The sequence below is a fragment of the Cygnus olor genome, chromosome 7 (assembly GCF_009769625.2).
Source record: "Cygnus olor isolate bCygOlo1 chromosome 7, bCygOlo1.pri.v2, whole genome shotgun sequence".
In the NCBI taxonomy this organism is placed as follows: Eukaryota; Metazoa; Chordata; class Aves; order Anseriformes; family Anatidae; genus Cygnus; species Cygnus olor.
Window position 1 is genome coordinate 32691956 of NC_049175.1, and position 25448 is coordinate 32717403.

Here is a 25448-nt window from a genome sequence, read left to right on the forward strand (position 1 = left end):
TTGACCGACTCTTACGGTATCAGTATGACTGAAAGTTTGAGAGGCCAACCCCCATTGCCACGCACTGCTGAGGGCTCCCCGGGAGGGCCTTTGCGGCTGGCAGTGAGGAACGAGGAAGATTTTACCCCGAGCAAAGGCTCCTGCTCGGGGCCAGGGACAGGTTCGGGATTTCTGAGAAAACTTCAGAACCGCTTCCTGCCCACCGGCAGCCCCGGAACGGCCATTCGGCAGCCGCAGGGCGGCGGCGGAGCCGGGCGTGACGGACCGGCGGCGGCTGCGACGCTTCCTGCGAGCGGGGCCGTGCCGTGCCGGGCAGGGCCGCGGCGCTGTGGGGCTCCGCGGGTCGCCATGCAGCCCTTCACCGTGAACATCAAGCTGGCGGCAAGGACCCTGACGGGAGCCCTCAGCGCGCCGAACAGGGGGGCGGCGGACTGGTACGGGGCGCCGGGACACGGTGGTGGGGGGACGAGGAGTTGCTGCCAGGTCCCCTCCTCTTCCTTCCCGAATTGCTCGAGGAGAGGGGGTCCTGCTCTCCGGGTGTCGGGGAGAGCAATGCCACAACCACCTCAGGGCGGGTGGGTGTGTGCCAGGCCCTCCCGGCGATGCCCTTTTGTGGGCGGAGCTCTTGGTGCTGCAACAGCCGTTGGAGAGCGGGTGGCTCCTGCTGCTGCTGTTGCTGGGGTTGTTTGAGGCTTGAGGTCCGAAGTCCATGCATGCCTCGGTGTTTGTTTGCATGGCTCTGAGCGAGAAGTTCGCCCAGCTGTGCTAGGAAGCAGTAAGCGAGCGCTGCTGAATCCTATGGAAACAGCTTCAAATGAATTGGCCTGAACCCAGTCGTTTTGGAAAAGTGTGACCTGTACGTTTGTTAGCTTGCAAAGCAGTGAACACTAAAGTTCTTGGAAGTTTTTAGAAACTTCATCTCCTTTGACTGTGCTCGCTCGCTCATTGTTCTCACCATATCCATGTATATATCATTAGAGGCCACATTAATCATTCCTCAAGTCAGACTGCATCAAAGACTAACTATTCTTGTAGTTCTTCACATGCTTCCTCCCCCCCGTGCAATTATATAAAAGCAAATATGCTCCTTACATATAACATTTGGGAATGCTGTGCATGTATTCCAGTATGATGTTTTAAATTTACAGAAGAGGATTTTTATAGATGGGCACAAATGTGTGCTTTATGGTTTCATAGGGACTCATCAGCATACAGTTCAGCAGACAGTGCTGCAATCGCATTTTATAATGCTGTTGAGTTTTATGTTAAGTAGTTTTTAGTGTTTGATATTTGTGTCTGGTAGTGTACACTCAACTTACCAAAAAAAAAAAAAATCTTAATCTTGATGTGAACTGCTTTTTGTTCTTTTTTGCTTGTTTGATGATGGTGTGTGCTTTTCTAGGGGCTGGCAAGGTTTGATTGCATACGGATGCCATTCCCTTGTGCTGGTAGTTGATGCCAATACTGCCCAGACTTTACAGGTTTTGGAAAGACACAAAGCAAATGTTGTCAAGGTGAGATACGTTTTAAGGTGCATTACGTGATTCTGGTGTATATCTTATTTTTCTAAATGATTTTCAATACTCATATTGCACTCAATTTTCACACAAAATCTGTTGTAAAGTATCTGTATTTAACATGATCCCTTTTATGGTGAAATCAAACCATGCATGCTAAAATTTGGGCTGAGATCAATGTTATACTTTTAGATATATAAAAATATATTTGAATCTTAGGAAGGAGAGGTTATTTTTCCGTTATCACAGAGCAAAGGTGTGTAGTTGGCAGCAACCACAGAACACGCAGCACTTGGTAGATCAGTACGTTCCATGACTTCTGGCATTGTGTTTGGGCAAGCATACTCTTAACCTCATTTGTCTTCAGGCTAGCCTTTAAAATGAACAAGACATCAACTCCAATGTCTCTAATTGTGTAAAATATATATATATATGTATATATATATATATATAAATAAGTGAAATAAGTGGTATGGAGGCAGCAGCTATAATGATTATTATGTTTTAAAATCTCCACTTAGCTTAGATAACAAGTTGTAGCAAAATATTTTTTGATCCAGGTAGTGCTAGCATTTTCATGTACTTTAGATAAATTCGCTAGTTTTGAGCAGTAACGTTATTTCAATAAGAAACCAAGTATTGAAGTCCAAATAGTTTCTATATAACTTATAGGATAATTTTTCAAATTCACTATCTGGTGGTTTATTAACAGAAATAGACTAAAAAAGTGACTTACTTGTGAGGAGAAAGAATGGAAGGAAATTCTGCTCCACTTTAAGAAGTAGAAATTATTATGAGGTCATAATCAGTGTAGATACCTTTATGTAAGTTTCTGAAAAACTTTGAATCCTATCTGCCTCTATTTTTTTGTTGTTGTTAAGAATTTATAAATGCTAAAAGCATGTGTAGGCTGTAGGGGAAGTGTAAAAGATCTGCTGTGTCTGTTTGGCTGTTGAACTCTTTGCAGTAGAGATTCATGCCAGCAAACATAGTCTGCAGGGGATCTTCTCCACAGAAACTTGTGCTTGAGTTTTGAAAAATTTCAAAACATGCCACTTTCTGTAACAAAAAAAAAAAGAAAAAAAAGAAAAAAAAGAAAAGAAATAAGCAGTTGTTTCATTTTCTGCAGTTTGTTTCGCTAATGTTCTTTAAAGACTACCTAGCATTTGTCTGTTACAACTGTGTCTGGAATAGGTAACGGTTTCGCTGAAAAATGTTCTACGTTAGCTGTCAGTGTGGTAGTCCTGGCTTTTTGGGAGGCTGATAAATTTGTATGGAGTGGATTATACCTGTTTTTGTACCTCTACAATGAGTATGTGAAAGAGTGTTTTTACAAAAGAATATGTAAGTACATGATTTAAATTTTTTGGTCTGTCACAAAAAAAGAGAGTAATGAAATCTACATTTATGTCTGTTTTGCTGAATTAGTAAACAGGGCTAATAAGGCTGTAAATTAGGTGAGATAATTTCTGAAAAATAATTTTTAAAAATTTGCCTTAGGTCCTTGTTTCTGACCAATGCTGCTGTATTTTGAAGTCAGGGTAGAGAGGCAAAATGTTTTCTTTTAGCAGAGGATCAGGTCATGTGTGGGGACATTGTTGGAGCAGAGTGACTGCAATGCGAAAAGAGGGCTCATGGTGCTAGAGAACAGTAGGAGCTCTGTTTAAGACTGCTGGTGTAAAGGCCTTCTTTTCATTGTTCATAACTTGGTGACAGATCCTCCCTTGGGAACTGATGTTTTCCAAAATTGGCATTTGCTTCAGAGAAACATATATTTAACTGAGGAAGAAATAGCTGTGTAGATTTCAACAGCTGTGTAATTTTAATACTACATAGCTGCATGCAGGCGCCTTCAAGGATAATTTTATTTTGAGCAGCAGGGAAGCAGGAGTTACAAAACTGAAATCTGCAGGTAGAGGAGACTCTCCCAAGAATTATTCTGTTATTCCAGTAGAAACATGCTTTGGGTTGTTAGCCAGAACTCTTTGAAAATTGCTTACTGTGCATGTGTAAAGGTTTAATTTATTCAGCCGAGCTTTTGAGATGCGTACTGGTAAAACCTCTGACAGGGATAGCACAAAGGTGGCTACAGTGCCCTGAATGCAGTTATAAATCTAACCCATGTTGTATAGTTAGTGGTACCTAATGATAATTGTATTTTTTTTTCAGTGTCATGATTTCAATATCTGTAGAAAAGAGTTGTGTTTGACCTAACACTTTCTCTGTCAGGTACTGCGACAGCATACAGCTAGCTAGCTGCAACATCATTTTTGTAGTAGATAAATTCTCATTACCTTAGTATTATTAAGGTTTATTATTCTGTTAGTGTCTTCATTCTCCCTTAGGGGTAGAACTTGGCCTTTAAAGCGGGTAGCAAAACAATTCTGTATTGAATATGTAGGGAAGGAGCCAGTGTTACCTGTTACAGTCTCTGGAGACTTGTAGATGGAATGTTTCAAATTTCAGGCTACATCATTTACATATGTATTGCCATCTTCTTGCAAGTCAGTGCAGTTGGCAATCCGAAACCAGAAAGGGGTATATGAAAATCAGTTTTGGTGACATCTTGAATAGGATAAAGAAGATAGCAAATGCAGTTTCTTCTAAATATTTGAGTAGACTTCTAATATTTGTAGTCTGTATTTATGGATTGTTGTAGTTTGTCTTCAGGAGCAAGGTATGCTGATTTATGTAAATTTGAAAATACCGTCCATGCAGACATGCATCGCGGTTGTAACATATCCTAAATCTGCACGACTGATACATGTTTACACAGATGTTATTAACTGTTGTTATCCTTTTTGATGAGTTAATTATTTGTTTATCCATCTGAAAAATATTTTGTATGATGTCTTTGTTATATATGTTTCCATCTCTTGACTACTTTTCTTCTGTATCCTCAGGTTAAATGGGCTAAAGAAAATTACCATCACAATATTGGCTCTCCATATTCTTTACGTTTAGCTTCTGCTGATGCTACTGGAAAAATAATTGTATGGGATGTGGCAACAGGAACAGCTCGTTGTGAAATACAAGAACATGCAAAACCAATTCAAGGTAATGATAATGTGTGACGTTTGAATGGAAGTTCCTTTATGGAGCATCATGTACCAGTCAATCACCTAGGGCTATGAACTGTGCTCAGTTCTGACAAAGAATTTTACAGTCAGTATTACAAGTCTGTATGTTTGCCTACTCACTTTCTTTGTAAATGTAAGAACATTTGTTCTTTGTAAATGTCTCCCAGAGAAATGCTGTGAGATTTAATCCATATGGCAACATTTTTTAAGATCTGATGAAAAGTTATATTCTATTTTTATTAATATTATTGACTGGAGTAATAATGTTTATGGTGTCAAGTATATTTTACTATTTTTGAATTGGGGATGTAAGACAGCTTGCATTGTACCTGAACATTAGTGGTATCTGTTGTACTGTAGTACTTTGTTGTAAGTAAAAGTTTCAATTGTACAAATCTGCTTTGACAATTATGTTCATTACTGCTGATTAAGTATATGAGCATGACAACATAAATCAGAAAGCTTTCTTTTTTGTGCATCTGTACAGTTTTCTGATTTGTAGGATCAGGGCGGCTTTTACATGCACAGATAGCAATTTTACGTGAAAAGTGAAATGGAGAAAGAACAATATATTGTGCGAATTTTAGAGTAGATGACAGTTTTAAACAAAGTAGGTTTCATGCATAGTTCGAGTTAGTTGTATGAAGTTTTGACACTGAGTATGACAGATTTGAATTAGCTTTCAACTGCAGTCAAGTAGTCCCAGTAAATGGGAAGGATTAACGCAAGTGAACAGTCAGGAGAGAGGAAATTTTGAGAGAGTATAAATAACTGGGTTTTGCGTTCACTTGAGAAGACGATTCAGTGGTGATACTTGCTGCTTTTGATTCTGTTCCGTGGATGGTAGCCCAGTGATGCTGGGAAAGTCTGAAAAATATGCAGTAAATTCTGCCTGAACAAATCTGTGCAGCTGGATGTTTGAAAATTCTTCATCTTGTTTCCGTGAAAAAAGATCATGATCTCATTCAGGGATTCTCAGCGTATTTGTGCCCAGGATGCACGTATTTTTTAAATGCATACATTTTACAAATCTCTGCAGGAAGCAAACAAAACGAATGAATCGAAACCAAAAAGAAACCAGAAGAAAAGGAGAAGGAACTATATATATATATATGTATTTCATGTTGTAAGCTATAGAAGATCTGTGCTTGCCTGTGCTACATGTAGAAATACCTAGAAGCCTGGTATTGAGATCAGTGCTATCTTAGTTGGGCTGATGAAGGATAGAGAACGGTAAATGTAGCCACTGGCCAGGTATAACACAATTAAGAAGATATGGAAAAGTAATTGTCTTTTTTTCTTGGTCTTTTTGTGTTTGTTTATTAGTAAGGTGCCATCCGTCAGATGCTCCCTTTCATTAGTTAATGTCTCGCACTTCACCAGGGAAGAAGTTGAAGTAGTGGTTAAAACTCACAGCAGGGCATCCAAATATCTAGGTTTAATTCCTGCTTGCATCACACAGCCATTATCATCTTTACTGCTGCTTTAATGAGTGCAGCTGTAGTTGATGATAGTACTGTATTAGAACTGTTTGGTTCTAATTAATTGGGGTAGGCACTTTTTTGTGTACAGGAATCCCTCATAACAGAGCTGTCCAAGAGCTGGTTTGAGTACTGGAACGCAGTTAGAAAGCCATGCTGCTGTGGCTGGACTGCTCTCGTTACCTGAGCTGGTGATGTGAGGGGTCTGCTTCCAGCACCAGGTGAGCTCTTTGGGTTAGCTGGAAGGGATAACTCTGCGAGTACAGCAGCATCTGTGTGCTCTGCTGCATGCTCTAGATTTCTGTTTATTGCCACTGCTGCCCCCACTAGCAATATATTTCCATGTTATTTCTGTAGAAAAATTTAGAACGCTTTGTTTCTAAAGAGACTACCACAATGAATTTCTAAAAATAATTTATATAAAAACTTGTTATGATGCTTGTGTTACACATATTTTTTGTCTTGATTTCTATTATTGGAAAACCCACTTAGTTTGTTTTTTGTTATACTTCTGTTTCTGTGAAGCCCGTGAGAGTACATACAGTACTGCAGTGCCCTGGAAGTCTGCTAGTGAGACACTGAATGTTTATTCTTTCCACTGCAGTTAATTTTTTTCTGTTTATTTCTTCTTTTTTTGTGTTATAACTTGCATTTTATTTATCAATGACACCAATTCACTGAATGTTTGGTGTGGTTTTGACCATGCCATTTGAAGATTTTTCCAGGTTTGCAGGCCCAATGAAGGCTTTTCAATCTGCTGTTCTATTGGGTGAAAAATAAGGTAATATGCAACAGAATTAAAGTTCTGTTCTTTAATCAGTCCCTGGTTTAATTTAGCAATAGCTTCTAACAAAAGCAGTTTCTTTTGCTTCCATCTGTTTCTGAAGCCTCTGGCTATTTTTTTTTACAGGCGTGTAGAAAATGGTGCAAATAGAGATCAAGCACCAAGGTGATCTGGTGCTCTCTGTGCTATCTGCAAGAACGTGGCAGGATAACAGCTGGAGCTTCACTGTTTCAATAAAAAAAAATCAGTGCTTCAGTGTTAGGCACTTGTCTTTATTTGATCCAGACTCTATATTCACCTGGGAAGCACTTAACCATTTGTTTACTTGTAGTTTAACTGATTAGGACACGAATGGATTTATTTTTCTTTTTAAATTTTCCTTCTGAGACCCTGAGACCCATTGAAAAACACTTATCGGCTCTCAAAAAAAAAAAAAAAAAGGTGAATTGTTAAAACAGAGGAATGACTTAGGAAGGACTTTTTTTTTTTCCAACATCTTAATATATATGAGTATGCTGTAGAGACACCGTGACTTGTTGAGGCCATGCAGTAGTAGGAGCTGGACTTGAGGGGACACTTCATTGCCTGTCTGGCCTGTGTAGCATGTACATAGCTCTAACACAGTTCCTTTCAAGTAACAGAGGTAGCTCTGTGTTCTTGTTGACTCAGTGGTAGAGTTTACTTTTCATCTTATTCCAAGTTTGATTTCTTTTTTTGTAGAGATTTATAAATTTACCAAAAATGAGGACTTGTGTGTGGCCTTCATTTTAGTTTAATAGACATTTCTGCCTTTCTCTCACCTCCCCTTCCTGCCTTATTTTTGTTTGATTAGAACAAATTTACCAAGGTGATCAAGCAATGGGAATTTACTCCAAGTAAATCTTCATGGGAACTTAAAAAGAAAAAAGGTTGGGGCAAACGGATGTATGGAAGTATTCAGAGAACACTTGAGCACCCTCCTCTGTGGATTTATTGGTCACCCCCTTCTCTTCTTATTAAGTGTATATAGACTATTAACAAAACAGGTATAAAAGTGCTAAGGTAAAGCACTACTTTTAGGGTTGGGGTAACAGACCCAACCCATCTCCAAATGCAAAAGGCCTTAATTGTTCCAGTACAACTTTACCAGTATAGTTGCCTCTGGTTCTTCTGGCTGATCTAAGATAGAAAACATAGGCTTTTATGCTCATTTATCTTGAATGTTTAAATGATGCTGAGTTGTGGTGATTAGCAACCGTGCCTCTTCAGACTGACCATAGTGTTTAAGGGCATATTTATATTCTTGATTGTGTATTACAGTCAGTTTCATTTTACTCCTGAACTTAAGCCTCTTGCTAAAAAGTATTTGAAGTAGAGAAAACATTCATTTCCAGGTCACATACTGAAACCACCCCTCTGTTAAGTAGGGATGGTGTATGATTCTTTTCATTATGACTGATGTGGTTCTGTAAAATACAGCATGTTTTTTTCAGGTAGGAATTTGCTGGCTGAAAACAACTGACATCCTTCAGATAGGATGTGGGCGCTGTGCGTGTGTGTGGACATGTATAATCCAGTGCATTGTTGCTTGTTAAAAATATAAATTGAGACCATAAAATGAATTTATTTTTTAGAATTGTGAAATAGAAGTACCTGGTTACTAACAAGTTGCTAATCATTTCTTTAAAGACAAAGTGTTACAGAAGAATAGTTTCAGAATAGAACTATTTGTGAAAATTTATTTCAATGTTTCCTTTTTCTTCTTTCTTTTGACAGACATGCAGTGGTTGTGGAATCAAGATGCTTCTAGAGATTTACTGCTTGCAGTTCATCCACCTAACTATATTGTACTGTGGAATGCAGACACAGGCACCAAACTTTGGAAGAAAAGTTATGCAGAAAATATCCTGTCTTTTTCATTTGACCCCTTTGATCCATCACACCTAGCTTGTAAGTTTTTATGTATAAAATAGTAAGAAAGGACAGTTTTAGTTTGCCATTGGTTAGTTGGAACTAGCAAAAAGAAAAATTCTATATGATAGTATCAAGAATCACAGATAGTTGTGTTGTAGTACCATTAGTTTAAGTTGGAGAGGAGCTTTAATGGAAGGAAAAAAAGGCGTGCTCTAAGAAATACGGCCAGGGAGTTTGCAGGTGTGACCTGAATATGTGTGACCAGGAAAAACATTAAACTTAAATCTTAAACTAGAGGTTGTGACATTAAAGTAATCGATTAGTGAGATTTATGTTGTTAATGCCAGGAAGAAGTTTCAAAACAAAGACGGGAGTCTTCAGCCAATATAGAATTTGTCTGAAAAATGATGTCATTGGGATGGGGAGGGAAAAAGTGCCCATGAATAGAGAATACAACTTAAAGATCTGAAAAGATACGTTTGTGACTTCAAAAAGAAGATGGAAGACATGGAGATGGGAGCTGGGAGAAGCTGGATACAGAGAACCCTGTTAAAGTGACATAAAAAGCTATAAAATAATTGGATGCTGAGAGTGAATCCAATGAGATGAGAATGAACCCAGATAAATGGCATCTTCAACAGAAAGGTTTTTGTTGAAGGATGAATGTGAGCATCAATTTTCGAAAATTCAAATGTTAAGGGGGGTGTAACGCACACATTCACATTTTAGCAGAAAGAAACTAAGATAAATAAGTGTCACTGTTTTTTCACTTATCTTCATTACTCCTGATCTGTAGAAGACAAGCTGCAGTTTCCAGTCTTTGTAGGTTTTATTATTGTTATTATTTGTCATACCATTCAACCTAGAAAAAGAGCTTTTTGGTATAAATGTGTAGTAAAATCTTAGCTACATCTTTACAGCTCAGCTGAGTCTTTATGCCGCCACATAAACAATGTGCTAACAATTCTTTGAGCAATGCACTTCATGAGAACAAAAAATGGTTCTATAGCCAATGTGGGCAACTCTGCTATTTACATTATGAAGCTTCCTGAAAAACAGTTTATGACAGAATAACTGTACTGAACAAATACGAAGGGACAACCCAGAGGTTTCTACCGATAACCTCCCCCCCCCCCCCTTTTTTTTTTTTTGTACAGACTTAATTTTGAAATAATTGCTTGGATTTTCATTAATAGTAGTTGACCGTCTTCTGCTCTTTTGGTAGAAGGTGCTTGTAAGATAGAATTATGAATTTTTCATCTTAATGTATTAATAATGCTATTATAACTTCTCCTCACCAAAATTTTATTAAAATAAAACACCTCAACAGAATTGCAGAATTTATTTTGTAAAATCTGTTTTTCTTGGTACAGTGCTTACAAGTGAAGGAATAGTGTTCATCTCCGACTTCTCTCCTTCGAAAGCTCCTGCCAGCTCAGGGAAGAAGGTTTACATTTCTAGTCCCCATTCCAGTCCTTCTCACAAGTTAGCTGCTACTACAGGGGCCAAAAAGGCCCTTGATAAAGTGAAAATTTTAATCAGTAATGAAAAACCAAGGTAGGTTGCAAATATTTCTTCCCAGGTAATGTTTTTTTATACCTATGTATTATATAGATATTATTAGATTATTATTAGATTAAATATTGTAAGATAATACTTTTTAAAAAAAACAATTTATTTAAGGAGTAGGCAGACTGAGAATAGCAATTTCTATTCTTTGTCTTCATGGCCCTGAAACTAAGGTGCATTTGAAAACATTGTAAAATGTGAGGAAAGTCTGTTTGGCTTCTAGTAATTGCATGCTTTAACCTTTGTTTCTTAGTTGATGTACCTTAGTTTGATACAGTTGATGTACCCTTTCAAAAAACAGTTCTTCATTTTAGTTGCAGCTTGCTTTTTAAAACATAACTGTGCTCTGTGTGCCTATATTATATTGTCATGCAGGTGTACATTCAGAAACATCTTTCTTGCGGGAGGGATGGGTAAAAGATGAAAATAGGATAATGTAATTCATTTTAATTATGGAATGAGAAAGGATATAATAAAATAAAATTTCTTCAAGTACTAATACCTGTGAAGAGCTGTTATCCCAAAGTAGTTTGTGATAGTGCCGTAACAGGCATTTTCTAAGTTAAGTGTATAAACAGAATTTGTACATACATATTTATGTGTTTTATGACCTTTTAAAACCAAAGATGTTGCATTTTAAGATTTTTTTTAGAACTTCTTGACCTTTTTTTTGTGGTGCAATTAGTTTTTCCTTTCTCACTTTTCATTTATGTAGTAATAGTGACTAGAACCAACTAATCAGAGTGCATTGTCAGTTAGCACTTGACATGAAACTTTAGTATAGGTTTGAAATTTATACTCTGTTTTAATAAACTGTTTATATTGCAAACTGAGGAGAAAACTTAAAGATATGTTATTTGGTAATCATTTAAGATATTAAGATTTTTATATTAGGTTAAAGGTTATTTTGTTTTCTGTGATGCCTGACGTACTAGATCAGATAGAGCACCAGATTTTCAAATATTGGGACAGTACATATGCTGCTGCAACCTTTTGTATGCTCCATAATAACAGTATATCAACAAAGATGCCATTTTTTTTTTGTATTCTTCCAACTATATTTTAAGCGGTATATGAATATTGCCAAGGATATGATAGTAATTTCTTTTATCTCTTCCTTTCTCTCTGGAACACCACAAAAGACCAGAATGGGAAAAAAGGAAGAAAAATTGTAGCAGCAGTGATTTATCTGGTTTTATATTAATTTAGGGAAACGTTGAGGAAAGAGGAGCAGGAAATTGTCAGGAAAGTGATTACAAACAGAAGATTCATAGTCCTGGAGAAAGGAATGAGAAGCAAGAACCATGTAAGGGGGGTTTAGTGTATGGCAGAGTGAGATTAAAACCAGACAAACAAAACCCCTTGAAAGAGATGATACGTTAAATCAGTTAAGAGAGTTTCTGAACTGAACGCAGTACGAGGATGATTTTCTTCAATGTGATTTACGTACAGTTCATTGCATTATGTGTACCTAATGAACCTCTTTACACTGCAGTCTATCACCTATTGATCAACAAAATAATGAACATTCGTGTTCTTTACTACTTTCTCTGAGTTTGAAAACTGGTGTTTTTGATAAGCTAGTTCAGTTCATTTCAAAATAAAGTAATACACATAGTACAAATTTGAAGGAAGCGGTATGTTTAAAGGTAACTTCCCATGAATACCAGTAAATGGCATGGCAGCTAGCACAGTTCATAACTGAATTGCTTTCTGTTTGTGTTGTGCAAGAATTATACTTGTACAATTTGACTCACCCATTATTTTAAAAATTACTCTATAATCTTATTTGGACAAAAGGCAACAGTGTGTGTCTTTTGAAGGTAGGTGATGCTGTTCATTGCTGAACTAATTAAATAGAAGTCTGTAGTTTCCCAATTATCAAAATGGGGAATGCTTGAAAGAAAAGCACCTCCAGGAGCATTTGCACTGTTAATTTTATTTTGAACTTCAAATATTTGTTGATACCGAACTTAATTAAAGTTGTTCTCCTTTTCTGGACCACTTACAATTTATTTTTGACGTTTTGCAGTGCTGAATCTGTAACACTTAATGACTGCCTTCAGTTGTCATACTTGCCTTCGAAAAGAAACTACATGCTATTACTGTATCCCAGAGAAATTCTGATTCTTGACTTGGAAGTGAATCAGACGGTGGGTGTGATTGCCATTGAAAGAACAGGTGTGCCTTTCCTACAGGTAATGAAAATTTGATAGGTGTCTGTCATTGTAATGGTTTATTACGATCATTTACAAGTACATGACCCACGGATAGTTGTGTTTTGATGAATACTAGAAGATGAAAAGAAGTTAACTTGCCAGGAGAAATGTCTTCTGAACCAAGCACTGTTTAATTTAGTTTTCTGAAGTCTGCTACAAATCCACTTCATTTCGTGGTGTTACAGAAGTTATCAGTGTGGAAATAGTGCTGTGGAGAAAGGACATTTCATTTTCTTCTGGTTAAGCTGTTTAAGTTAGGGACTCTGTGAGCTGATTCACTAGTTTAATTTCAGTTACCTGATAATAACGGTATTCTGGTTCATTAAAAAAAAAAAAAAAAAAAAAAAAAGGTGTTTTGACAACCTCATTAAATTCTTTGATTTCCATGGATGGTTGTGTCTTAGGTGGGATTTGAGTAATATGGTTTCCAAGATTATTAAGAGCCATGCTTTTTTCCTCAATAAGCTATAGTATATTTTTACACTTTGATTAAGATTTGGAAAGTAGTCCTTAATAATGAGTTAAAAAATATAACAATTTCTCAATCATAAAAATAGATGATATGCAGCTCTTGCCTTTTTTTTTCTTTCTTTCTTTCTTTCTTTTTCCTGTCACTGATTCTTGACTTTGCTTTAGTAGCTATAGAAATTCATTTAAGTGTTGCCTTAATGGTAAAATTTTTGTGATTGTCTTGAATACATCATGAATATTAAATTACAAGCATATTTAGCAAAGAATAAAATTTTGGTAATACATTATCTGTTTGCCTAGGTAATTCCGTGTTTTCAGCGTGATGGGCTATTTTGCCTACATGAAAATGGTTGTATAACTTTAAGAGTTCGCAGACCTAACTGCAGTATAACTGGAACTCCTAATGAAGAGCCAGGTAAGTTTTGTGCCAGTAATGGCCAGAAATTAACTTTGAGGCATTTTAGTTAATACTTTAGCACCAGTGTCAACCATCATGCCTTGTACAGGATGGTTAATTGCAACTTTTCCAATGTTTTTTCTCTTAGTACATTAAATTTATACCGTGTTCTACAAAAAATTGTTTTTGATTCCCCTGATACCTAATGCAAAATAAGATATATCCTGAAAATCTTTTCATCACTAAGTATTACTTTATTTGTGAAGTGGTAATGGTTACATATACGGGAAAGTTTTAAATACAAGATTATTTGTAGGTTTTACCTTTAAGAAAAAAAATACTTTGCAAAAAAACAGACATTTTGGGAGGTTATTTGGTCGGTTGGAAGAATTGATTTTAGAACTAAGATGTGGGCTTAAATTTACGTTAAATTCTAAATTATTAAACCTTTGCTTCTTTTATGAAATATAACTAAGAATGAATTTTAATATAATGAAGGAGACAGGAAGAAAGAAGGTAAAACACAGTTATGTACAACTAAATAAGTGGCATTTTTGGTTAATTTATTTTTTATGGTTTTGTTAGTTTGTTAATTTTTTAGTAAGCTACAGCATTACTTGCTTCCAGTTTTACCAATAAACCAAATGAGATTTCAATTGTGGAGAACAGATGTGCTTTCTGCGCAGATGTGAAACAGTATAATTTTTTAGATTTTTGCAAGATTCAAGCAGAGTAAGCCACTTCTAAGACAAAGTTAAACTTTGAGGAAATTTTCAGGGTCATATGTTTTGTACAGCATAATCAACAGTGTAAAGTCTGATTATGTTTTGCTTATTGTTGTGCAGGAAGCATGTAGATTTCAGCGAAAGAACTCTGTCACTCTACAATCTTACCTCTGCTGAAAGATCACATTGCATGTTTTCTGTTTTAATTGTTGGTCGTTTGTGGCACATTGATGTTACAGATCCGGACCCAGTTCAGGAACTGACTTATGATTTAAGAAGTCAGTGTGATGCAATTAGGGTAACAAAAACAGTTCGGCCGTTCAGTATGGTGTGTTGCCCTGTGAATGAGAATTCGGCAGCTCTCATTGTCAGTGATGGCAGGGTAATGATCTGGGAATTAAAATCCAGTATTTCTGGCAGAAATATGCGTAACAGGTAATGGGATTTATTTTTCTTTTCTGTTACATGTACAAATGGCACTTAATTATATTCTGAAAGTAATGGTATTGTGCTTCTGTGCGTGATGTGCTATACATGTGTATGAATGAGGGGAAGAGGTGTTTGGAATAAGGAAACAAAAGATAAGAATGAATATCACATTATTTTAGGGGAACATTTTCTCATTTGGCTTTCTGCAGACTGTATAATTTTCCTCAGAAATGAATCCCTCAGTTTCAATCACATGAAAGGACTATGAAATTAGTCTGGAAAGATTATTTTCTTAGCAGGAAGAAGGTTTTTACGTAGATTTGTGTGAATTTGACACAAAGCAATATGAGTGCATAGTAGGTGTCTTGAATATGTCTGTGTAAACAATGAACAGTTTTATATGCCAAGTCTTTACAGTTCTAAATTTTGAACACTCTCTAAAAATGCTGTATGGAGTAGTATATTTCTTTGAACATGGAGTGCATTGAAGTCATTCTGCTGCAGTAAAGTTTTAATATACTATTGGGTAATATAAATAACTTACCGTCATAAAAAAAAAATACAAAAATCTTAATATATTTTTAAATGCCACAAATACCAGTTTTTCAACGTAGATTGTTTTGTTGCTCAGTGTTTTAACATTTTTATTCTTGTTGTTCCCCCAAATACTGTTAGATGGATTCCTTGTGATGCATAGCCAATACAGCTGTTTAGGATCTATATGTTGCTCAGTTTTACTTCTTGGATTGCTAGGCTCATTTCTAAAACATTGATTTTTGTCATGATTGTATAACGAGGAAAAATGTAATAATACTGTAAGAACCACTGAGCGTAGAAGAATCTGGATATGGTTGGATTGTACCGAAAAGTAAACCATATTTCTAGTTGGCAGGAGTCTTTAATGGGTTTTTAAGGAGTCTTCCTGTAGTAGCTCGTGATTTTGGTGGGTTTGATAGTCTTAATTAAAATTTGAAGTCAAAGTCTGTTAAACTGGAATTTTGAAGGAAAAGGCTTTGTACGTGCCTTAAACTGAATTTTTGTGTACAGCTGTCTGCAGTCAGTAGTCTTTGGTCTTTGCTTATCACGGGGGCCTGTCCTCAGCCCAGCTGGATATAATTCATCAAGGTTGCAGGGGCTGTTTGAATCCCTTTCAGCTGTGGATTGTACTGGAACCCAGTCACACCTCTTGGGGAAAATAACTCAAAAAAAAAAAAATATGATGCATAATAGATATCTCACAAGAATATTAGCATAGGTAATGTTTCTGTTGTAGCTTTGTATACAAAAAGGCAGTTGTTTTCTATGTTTAGGTGAAAGGCATTGCTTCAGCTCTAGGTATTGTTAACTGGAACCCATGTAAGAAATTTTTTCTGAGCGAAAGTTTGGTAATCTGTTCTTAAATGTCAAAATATTAATGAATGTTTCTTAGCTGTATTCCTTAACGTAGCTCTAAATATTAACAATGTATTGAAAAGCCTCCATGTAAAGTTTCAGTGCACTTCAGAACAAGGAATATATCTGTCTGTTTTTCTCTTACAAATATCTGTGTAGGGAAAATTAAACTTATTTTAAAATATGTACATCCTTGTGTGCATTATCTCCTGGTAAATGTTGGGAATAATCTTGTCAAAATATTCTGCAAGTAATAAGCAGTAGATATACTGAACGAGGAACTTCGGAAAAAGCTAAACTAAGGGCTTGAGTAAGCAGGTCATCCAATTTGCTTTAGAAACTTGTTTTCATTTCTTTTACAGCAGTTCAAGTGCATCACCTTTGTATTCTCCAGTCTCGTTCTGTGGAATTCCTGTAGGAGCATTCCAAAATAAACTTCCTGACCTCTCACTAGACAACATGATAGGTAAGAATATCTTCTATCTTCCACTAATTACTGCTACTGGTTTTTAGGCCTTTTGAATCCTTGTACATTTCAGCTTACTTAAGATTCCATATGTTAGAATTATTTTCTACACAAATTAAGTAGTAATTCTGAAAGAAAGAAATATAGTTCTCGTTTGCTAAAGAAAATATTAGATTAATAATTTCTAGGCTTTTATATTGAGAGCCAACATTCAAAAAAAAACAAAAGTAGAAAGAAAAAGACTCTTGAATTCTGGAAGAAGACTGAAATTATTCCACTTTTTCTTCCCCCCCCTTTTTTTTTAAATGTTAGGAAAGAAAGTTAATATTGCAGTATTGGAGAAATTAGCTGAAGTACTGTGTTCCAAAAAGTTGTATCATACTGAGTTCAACGAGAAGAAATGCCTCTTTAATAAGCTTTGATATTCTGTATGTTTAGATGATCTGTAATTTTTGTTTTATTGTGATAACTTGCTGTAATACCAGATGAAAATTGAATACTAACAAGAGCTTTAATTTTTAAGCAGGGCAAGGGACAGTTGCTGGAGAAGAACAGTTAAAAAGTTCTTTTCTGCAAGAAGTGCACCTCAAATTTTTGCTGACTGGACTTCTTTCAGGACTTCCTTTGCCTCCATTTGCTATCCGTATGTGCCCACCTCTTACAACAAAAAACATTAAACAGTATGAGCCACTCCTTGCTGTTGGTAAGTATCTTGACTAGCTTATCGATTGGTCTGCAAATTATATATTCTAGATTAAATACAAATATAGTATTAACAAAGGGAAAAAAAAATCTAATTTTGTTCCTGTATAATTAATCACAAATAGTGACCCTCATATTAGTTTGCATTCAAGGTTCGTAGAATTCATTTCAGATTCATTTTTCCTGCCTCAAGCTAAAGTAATGCTACCTGAAAATTTACAATATCTTAGCAAGATTGTGTTTATCTTATCATCATATATATGTTCTAAGATTTTTATATAAGCTGTAGCTGTTAGAACAGGTGAAATACTAAGATTAAGAAGCAAATGGATAGGTGTAGAGTGCATTTAGAGCAACGTCTGTAGCATTCTAAACTTATGGTACCTGAATGGCTCTTTAGGTTTCCATTGCTGTGTTTAAATAAAGTTGATGAGTGTAAAGGAAAAGGAGGATGAGTAAGTCTTCCCAGTGTCTAAAAGAAAATTGTAACTTTAAGTGTTTCAGGAGGTATTTGATCTACTTGAAGCTAATAGCTACTAAGTTACTAATTTATAATTTGAAAAAGGTCGTTATTTCAGGGATGAGAAAGCAGAATTACTTTAATGATTTGGTAAAATCTACATATGATTCTCCCCAGGATTACTGATGGATAACAGTTAATATTCTTCCTTGAGGCATTTGCTCATCTTGAGTAATCAAAACAAAATCATTCCTTTCTCCTGCTACTGTGTATGTTGTGAAAATACAAGGAGAATCAATAGATTTTTACAAAGAAATCAATAGAAATCAATAGATTTCTACAAAGACAGATTTCAGGGAAATGTCTTGACCCAAACTGTTTTTGCTGGCTGCACGGAACCTTGGAGGGTATAATATTTGGGATTTAAACACTAGAAATCAAAATACGTTTTCTACATTTTTTTTTACAATAGTTACATGTGGAAAAAAGGAGAAATAGCTGTAAATCTTGCGTTTTCACTGAATTACGAAAGACAAGAATAAAACTGGTCTGTGTGTGTGTGTGTATATATATATTAAAATAATCACTTTTTGTAGGTACAAGTAATGGCTCTGTCCTGGTGTTTCATCTCACAAGTGGTCTCTTACACAAAGAGTTAAGCATCCATTCCTGTGAAGTCAAGTAAGAGTTTCATTTCTACCATAATCCTTCTGGGAGACAAAATTTAAAACATCTTATGTTGAAGAAGCAGTGTGTGTGTGGGGGGGTCTTGTTTCATTGTTAATGGCATTCAACAAAATTACCTGTTGAGTAGTCTGACCTGCCAGTGATTTTGCTGCATATAAGCAGTAATGCAGTGTCAAAATTAGAGTGAAAATTACATTGAACTATAAATATTTAAATTGTTTCTGTGCCTGCTGATCCAGGATGCATATCAGCTACTTGCAGTCTCTTTAGCACACTGTGGTACAAAGAAGTCTTTTTAGCACAAGAAAGTCTATTTCAGAGTCTTATTTGTAGTCATGACTAGCACATTATGTTCTTTGAAATAATTCTGTTTTGTACACCAAAATTTATTTCTTTCGCTCACTTGTGTCTGAAATTTCTATTGAGACAGGTCTAGCCCTAACTGAAGTCAAAATAATTTTACCTTTAAAAGATTTTAGGTATTGAATACAGGACTCAGTATTTGTGTAACCTAAGTAGGAACAGAGTAAGTTTTAAAGCTGTTGTACATGTTTGGATTTTTTTGTTTACGCAGTGGCATAACTAGTGGCAAAGGTATTCAAGATAGTGCTGGCTAGATATGTATTTCCAGACAGGTTTAAGTATGAAAATTAAAATATTTATTTTTAGTAGTAATATTAGTAAAAATGTATATCAGAGTTGTGGCATGAAGCCTTCTTCAGGCTAACATCTTCATTTTACTGTTTGTTATACAAAAAGATAAGAAGAACAGGTGTTTCAGAATAGCTAGATCTAAGAGAGTTGATTATGTAAACCTGCTTTGAATCTACCACCAAAATCACAGGAGCATATTTGTACATACTTGCTTTTGTGGTGTGATTAGTGGGCACTAATCCATTTGAGGGTTGGTTGTTTTTTCTTGTTTCATGCCATTAACTACTTAACAAAATTATTTTCATTTTATATTCTGTTATGCAGCCTAGGTGGATACTATTGCTCTTTTTTTTTTTCACTACAATGATTATAGAATTCAAAATTAAAACCACAACTAGCACTTCACAGATTTAATAATGGGGAGACAGAAGGAAATATACTTTTGAAAAAAAAATTAATTTTATTTTTATCTTTTATTTCATTTAGGTTCTGTGTATTATTGGAATTATTTTTACTGGGTACTTTTCACTTTGCAAATTTTTTGCAACGTTTGAAAAACTTTCAGAATACATTGTATTCCTAGCAACTGTCCTCGCACTAATGGTAATTCTAGAATAAAAAGTGATTGTGAATTTTGTTTAATGCTCACAGTCATAAACTGTTACCTGATTAAATCTTTTAAATATTTATTTTAGTTTCTTTGTCCAGATCTTAGTGGTCTGAGGACTTTCTACATAATTTTCACAAGTTCAAGGGAGTGCTTTAAGCAATAGAGAAAAAGGCACTGATTTTTTTTTAAATTAACATTCATGGAGTGCAATGCTTTTTCCTTCAGTGAGAATTTTTGCTTTACATCTAGAATGTAGATAAGTTGCATAATGCCTCTATTTCAGTTTTAACTGAAAATACAGCTTCAGGGAACTCCATTATTTTAGTATGATAATACCCTGGAATTGTAACTCAATGCCAACAGAATTTTCAGTGCCTTGTAGTTTAAGACAAAAATGTAATAAAACTAAGGATCTTAATAATGGCAACTGTCATTTTTATGTCAAATGTGCTAAAATATCGGCCAATGAGATGTCTAGATGCTAGCAATTATGACACTTTTTTTGGAGATGAAAGTGATGTCTTTTTTTTTGGTAGAAGATACATATGTGGTCACCTGCTGATTTTTTAATTTAATTTTATTTTTTAATCAGATCTCTGCAGATCTGTATTGTGTTTAGGAGGAGGGAGAATAGTTCTTCTGTCCTAGATAGTTCATATGCAAGAGTAACCTTGAATATTCATTTTGTCCATGATTATTACTTAGCTATTTCCCTGTTTCATTAGAACTGTGTGGGTAAATACTTTTCCTTTGAGTTCAGTTTGCTTTTTCTTAGGAGTACAGGGCAAGAAGAAGCAGAAATGCTTCAGAGCACATGGAGATGAAAAGTTAATCAGGCTGTGCTAGGAGCATAAGTGAGGCAAAAAACAGAGGAAGATCATAGCATGTGTACTGGCTGGAAGAAGCTGTGAGGAGGAGGTCAGTTTGTTCCTTTAGGATACAGAGAAGTGTAATTAATTCTTAACCATCCAGTAGCTAATCCTGTTACCTGACCTGTCTTCTAAGTGGAGCAGTCTAAATTTTTTATAAGCTATTAAGGTAAGATAGGTGATGATAGTACATGTTCAGCACAGAGGAGAACATATACTTCATGTACATAAAATGCCTGTGGTGTAGCTCCTTGTTTGCTGAAAGTGGTGTGTTTGCAATGCTCATTCCCCTGTAGGTAGCTATGACTAGAGCAGTACTTCTACACTTCTCCTAGAGCAGTACTTCTCTCTCTTTTTTTTTTTTTTTTTTCCTGAAGCTCAACAAGCTCAAGGTGGCAACAACCTTAATTTTTAAAATTAAAAATTAAAATCTCACTGACTATAAGTAGAATGTTTATGGCCTGTAGGCAAAACTTGAGAATTGCTGTATTACATCCAAGTTTTGACAGCTGAATTGAAGATAATTCTTTGGGAAACTGCTTTGCGAACAGTCATCACCTTGAAAAAAAACACTTTTCTCACATAGAAAAAGATGAATGTAAAGTATCTGCCACTTCTGCCATACTTTGCTCTACACTTTAGCATGTTAGTGTGCTAAACTTGTTTCTGTGCATTTGTAAACATGCATCATCTGATAAGGGTAAGCAGCGTAGCAATGACATCCTGCGTATTCAGTTGAACTCCAAAGTTGTCATTACGGAAGGTTGTGGGGGGCAGAAAGTGTAAATGGGTTCAAGAAATGAGTGGGCTGTGAATGGCTTGGAAGTCTTTCAACGGCTTTTAAACAATCTCTGCAGCTCAGGAACTCTCCAGATTGGTACTTAGCAGGAGCTAGATGGGTAGACTAGAGGGAGATCCATTGCTTACCCTGGAAATGAGGCTCCTTCCTTAAGAGTTTGCAAATACCCAGCAAGTCAAACAGGACATGGGTGAGATTTGATTTAAATCAGATGCTCTACGGCAGCTGTAAACAAGTCATCAGATTTCTGAAAGGATGTTGTTGAGCCATTTCACAGGCGCTGCTGGATAGTTACGTTTGAAATCAAAGTTTGATTTGTGTTGGCTATCTTCAGGAGGGCCCTGAATTACCAGAATTAGCATGTTATCCATTGATTATCAGGAATCATTGTGAAGACATTACTTTCAAATGGTGAGATTTGTAAGATCTTTTCAAATAATAATAAAATTTGAGGCTGAAATGTCACACGTTACTGCAATCGTGGTTTTCTATTAAGTCTTTCTTGTAATGTTTCAATTAATAATTGTGTATTTCTTGTTTTGATTGAAGTTACTGGTTAAAATTTCATAGGCCCTGGTGGGGAAAGAACTGGGTCCTAAATTTTTAAACTTTTCTTGAGAACTTAGGAGTAACACTTCACATTTTTTTTAATAGCTTGATCTAAGAAAATAAAGATAAACATGGCTATAACTTGTATGTATAAAATATTATGGAAATGCTTTTTGTTTTCACTGATACAAGTTGCATTTAGGAAACTTCTACTTAATATGATGTAAATTGGATTTATTGACAGTAAATCATAAATATGTCCCATATTTCACCTATATTCTTGCAAACAGACCGTGATTTTAGAAATGATGTAACTGAAGACCTAGCTGTCCTGGAGACAGTTTTTAAGTAGTCTATGTTTGAAAGATTTGAGGAAAACCTAAATCCTTTCATATCTGTTAAATTTAACTTGGACGCAGTCTCAGTTTTCTTTCGGATTAGTTCTTGTTTTAATTTGCAGGTAAAGCACTCAAATATTTATGCTGGCGCGAAGTGTGTGGGCTATGGGGAGGGACAGGGCTGTTGTGTTTTGGAACAGTACCACCTAGCGTCGCTCTCCATCCTTTTGCTGCCTGTGGTGTATCTCAAGAATTACTGAGTGAAGAGTTTCTGACTTTAGGTTGTAGACATTGAGACTTTACATCCTTGTAACACCTCAAGGTATTTCGGTTGTGGCTGCCTTTGCATTATCTAAAAGGGCAAAAAAAATTTTTGGTTGTCAGTTTGTTTCTGATACCTTTGAAACCTGTTCAGGGCCTCCCTTGTTTTATCACCTTTGTTTCTCCTTTCTCTGGACTGCAAGATACATATCTCCCTGCCCTGGTATCTGTATGAATATTTTTCCCTTTCTCCGTGCTGAGTTACTTGATAGTTCTTCCCATCTGGTAAATCACCGGTTTAATCAGAGCAGTGCCTTTAGTCTACTGTAGTGCTGAGTATGTGAGGGATTTTTCACAAAAGCTACCTATGTTTCTAACTGAAATTTTTGTTTAACCAAAGAACTTAATTATCAGTGTAGTCCTAAAAGAAAGCTCATTTTAATTTTCTTTGGTAACTTTGTTATTGTATTTGTATTGTAGTTGTAAATGTGTAGCTTCTTTCTATGCTTAAATATGTTTCCATAAACTTTAGAAAATTGCTTCTATGCCATTTTCAAATTGAAGAATATGCATGAAATAAAAAGCTGTTTTTCAGTCTAGGCTATTTTCTGACCATTTGACTATTTCAGCTAATATGCTCTGTGTGCTCTCTTCTGATGACAGGGGAATAGAGTGGATAAGCTTGTCTGGTTTTATTTCCTTTGCCACATCAACACCTAACAATTTGGGGTTAGTAAGGAACGAGCTGCAGCTGGTGGACCTACCAACAGGTTAGTATTTCCCGAGAAATCTGTACAAGAGGCTGACTGACACATTTGCTGGGGAGTCACAAATTAAAGTTCTTACAACTTTTTTTTTTCCTTCTGTTGTCATGATAAAATAGTACACAGGAACTTAACTGATTGTGCTCTTCCTTGTGAAAACCACATAATGTGTTCCAGCTGGTGCTCTATAGGCAGGCTTGGAACAATACCTTTGTACAGCTACCCGAGGCTTGGACTAAAAGTATGCGCGTCAGCAGGAACCTTAGGAGCATTCACACAAAGAGTATTAGTGGTGTAGATTGTTTACAAAATGCGCGTTTCCAATGTGTCAGATCCTAAGTCCATTGTTTCAATGTGTTCTTCTGAGTTTAATATTCTTAAGTGTTTCTTGAAAATGTCCTTTGTTCATTTGTTTAAATAAAACAGAAAAGATACACAACTTTTAAAATTTGGTTCATATGATTGTGATTTTTCACTCAGCTTGTAATTCAGTATTGAAATATTTATAATAATGAGACATAAAAGGTGCAGTATTTCCACAGGTAGACAAGTTCCAAGTAAATGGGAATACCTGATGCCTTAGCCCATGGTTTGCTTTAAAATGTTATATTTCCTCTTATAAAGCTTAAAAGAATGGCATAGCTGATTAATTGATTGTTGGTTCTTCCATCAATAATTATCCCAACTTTCTATTTTAGGTCCAGGGGAACTCTGCTGATTTGTATTTAGTTCATGAGCACTTAGACAAAATTCTCATTTATGTTTCTGAACAGAGATAAGGAAGAAAATTCCTAAGGTGTTTGATCATTACTGAAGAATACAGAGCTGGAAGGTTTCCTATAGGCTGGCCCCTGACATGGGAGTTCTAGCTAGGATTCTTGATAACTAGGTTTATTCATATTAATGGCATGAGATTAGTAATTTAGTTGTGAGTAGGCACAAGAGAAGTAAGTTTGAAAACCTGAGTTTCCCTTGAAAGCTCAGGAGGGAGAGAAGCTTGTGTAAGAGATTCTATGATACTCTGGTGTTTGTAGATCATTAGCGAAATAATGGTTCTTCTGAGTGTAGAATGAGTTGGTACTTCACCATGGAAATACTTCTAAGCTACTTCTAAATATAATATTATAGCAAAGTTTATTTCTCTTACAGAATTTGAAATTTACTCAGAATTTTTTCTCAAAATTCCTCCTTGGGAAGCCAAGAGTGGATCTCATTGTATATGAGTGGAAAATGATAACTCTTTGAACACTGTATAGATTTACATAATGCTGATTATGCAGTTTCAGTCGTTGTGCTCCAGAAACAAGTTAGGAATTATATTAAACTGTACAGTTTCCATTATGATTCAATCCTTTGAAATACAGTAAAACTTTGACAGTGACAAAACAATGTCAGATATGCAGGTTGCTTGGAGATGTTCTAGTTCAGCATGGTTAAGTATTTCTGTTTTCCTCCAATGTTATTTCTGTGATCCAGGCAGGAGCATTGCATTTCGTGGGGAGAGAGGCAGTGATGAGCCAGCTATTGAAATGATAAAGGTGTCTCATTTGAAGTAAGTATATTGTAAGCTTTTTACTGTGGTATATGCAGATCCTCATTGCTTAATAGAAATAACAGAAATACCAGGAAAAAACACTTCAGATAGGATAGACGAATATGCAACAGCATCAAGAGAAAGCATACTCAAGAGCAAAAGCTGTGTTTCTGTAGTTGACTTTGTCACACACTTCAGAATCCAATCAAAAAAGATTGCTTTACTTTCTTTTATAAATGTAATTAAAATAGCATTGAGTTTAATAAGACATTATCTCTACATTTTCAAAGTTTTCTCTTTGCAATGGAGAAAAAACAATAACGTTCTCTAGCTTGTAGAGAAATATTTTGGGAATTGTGCATGTGGTCCAGAGAATTTAGGAATTCAGCCATATAAGGTCTTGCCAATACATTAAAAATTAAGAACAAAAGTGTGCTTAGATAGAGAGACTATAGAATGTTAAGTGAGAACAAGAAAGTTTAGTTTGTATGAATAGAAATTAGTTCAGTTGAGAAGAGTGCATAAAACTATAGAGCTTGTTTGTATTTTCATGCCACGTGAAAAGTAGGAGATTGAAGGTGTTATTACTAATCTAGCTGTACAGTTGAAAGGTCTGAAGACATGACTGACAAATGGTTCAGTGTAAGAGGATTTTATGTTCGTTTATCACTGGATTAGGGAAGTGCGTCTGGAGTAGAGAAATAAATCTATCCAAACCACAGACTTAGTATGTCTTACTGATAGATTTGCAGTCATCAACTCATGCTGAATATGGCTAAATTAGAGGTGCTGCTGCTT

At 35.7% G+C, this 25448-nt stretch overlaps 1 protein-coding gene across 5 annotated transcripts in view; it reads left to right on the forward strand.

The window, feature by feature from the left end:
• Nucleotides 1–231: 231 nt before the first annotated feature.
• The window catches only part of WDR11 (WD repeat domain 11), a 44587-nt gene continuing 19370 nt past the window's right edge, over nt 232–25448 (forward strand). Inside the window, exons 1-13 of one of the 5 annotated variants that reach the window (XM_040563992.1) lie at nt 232–434; nt 1403–1514; nt 4421–4574; nt 8618–8791; nt 10129–10312; nt 12357–12522; nt 13315–13429; nt 14376–14571; nt 16320–16423; nt 16947–17126; nt 18182–18266; nt 23016–23122; nt 24593–24668. In XM_040563992.1, coding sequence (XP_040419926.1) covers nt 349–434; nt 1403–1514; nt 4421–4574; nt 8618–8791; nt 10129–10312; nt 12357–12522; nt 13315–13429; nt 14376–14571; nt 16320–16423; nt 16947–17126; nt 18182–18266; nt 23016–23122; nt 24593–24668 — 1739 coding nt within the window. In that variant the 5' untranslated portion in view covers nt 232–348. The remainder of the gene's footprint in view (nt 435–1402; nt 1515–4420; nt 4575–8617; nt 8792–10128; nt 10313–12356; nt 12523–13314; nt 13430–14375; nt 14572–16319; nt 16424–16946; nt 17127–18181; nt 18267–23015; nt 23123–24592; nt 24669–25448) is intronic. The other 4 variants (XM_040563993.1, XR_005821574.1, XM_040563995.1 and 1 more) reach the window with 4 other exon arrangements.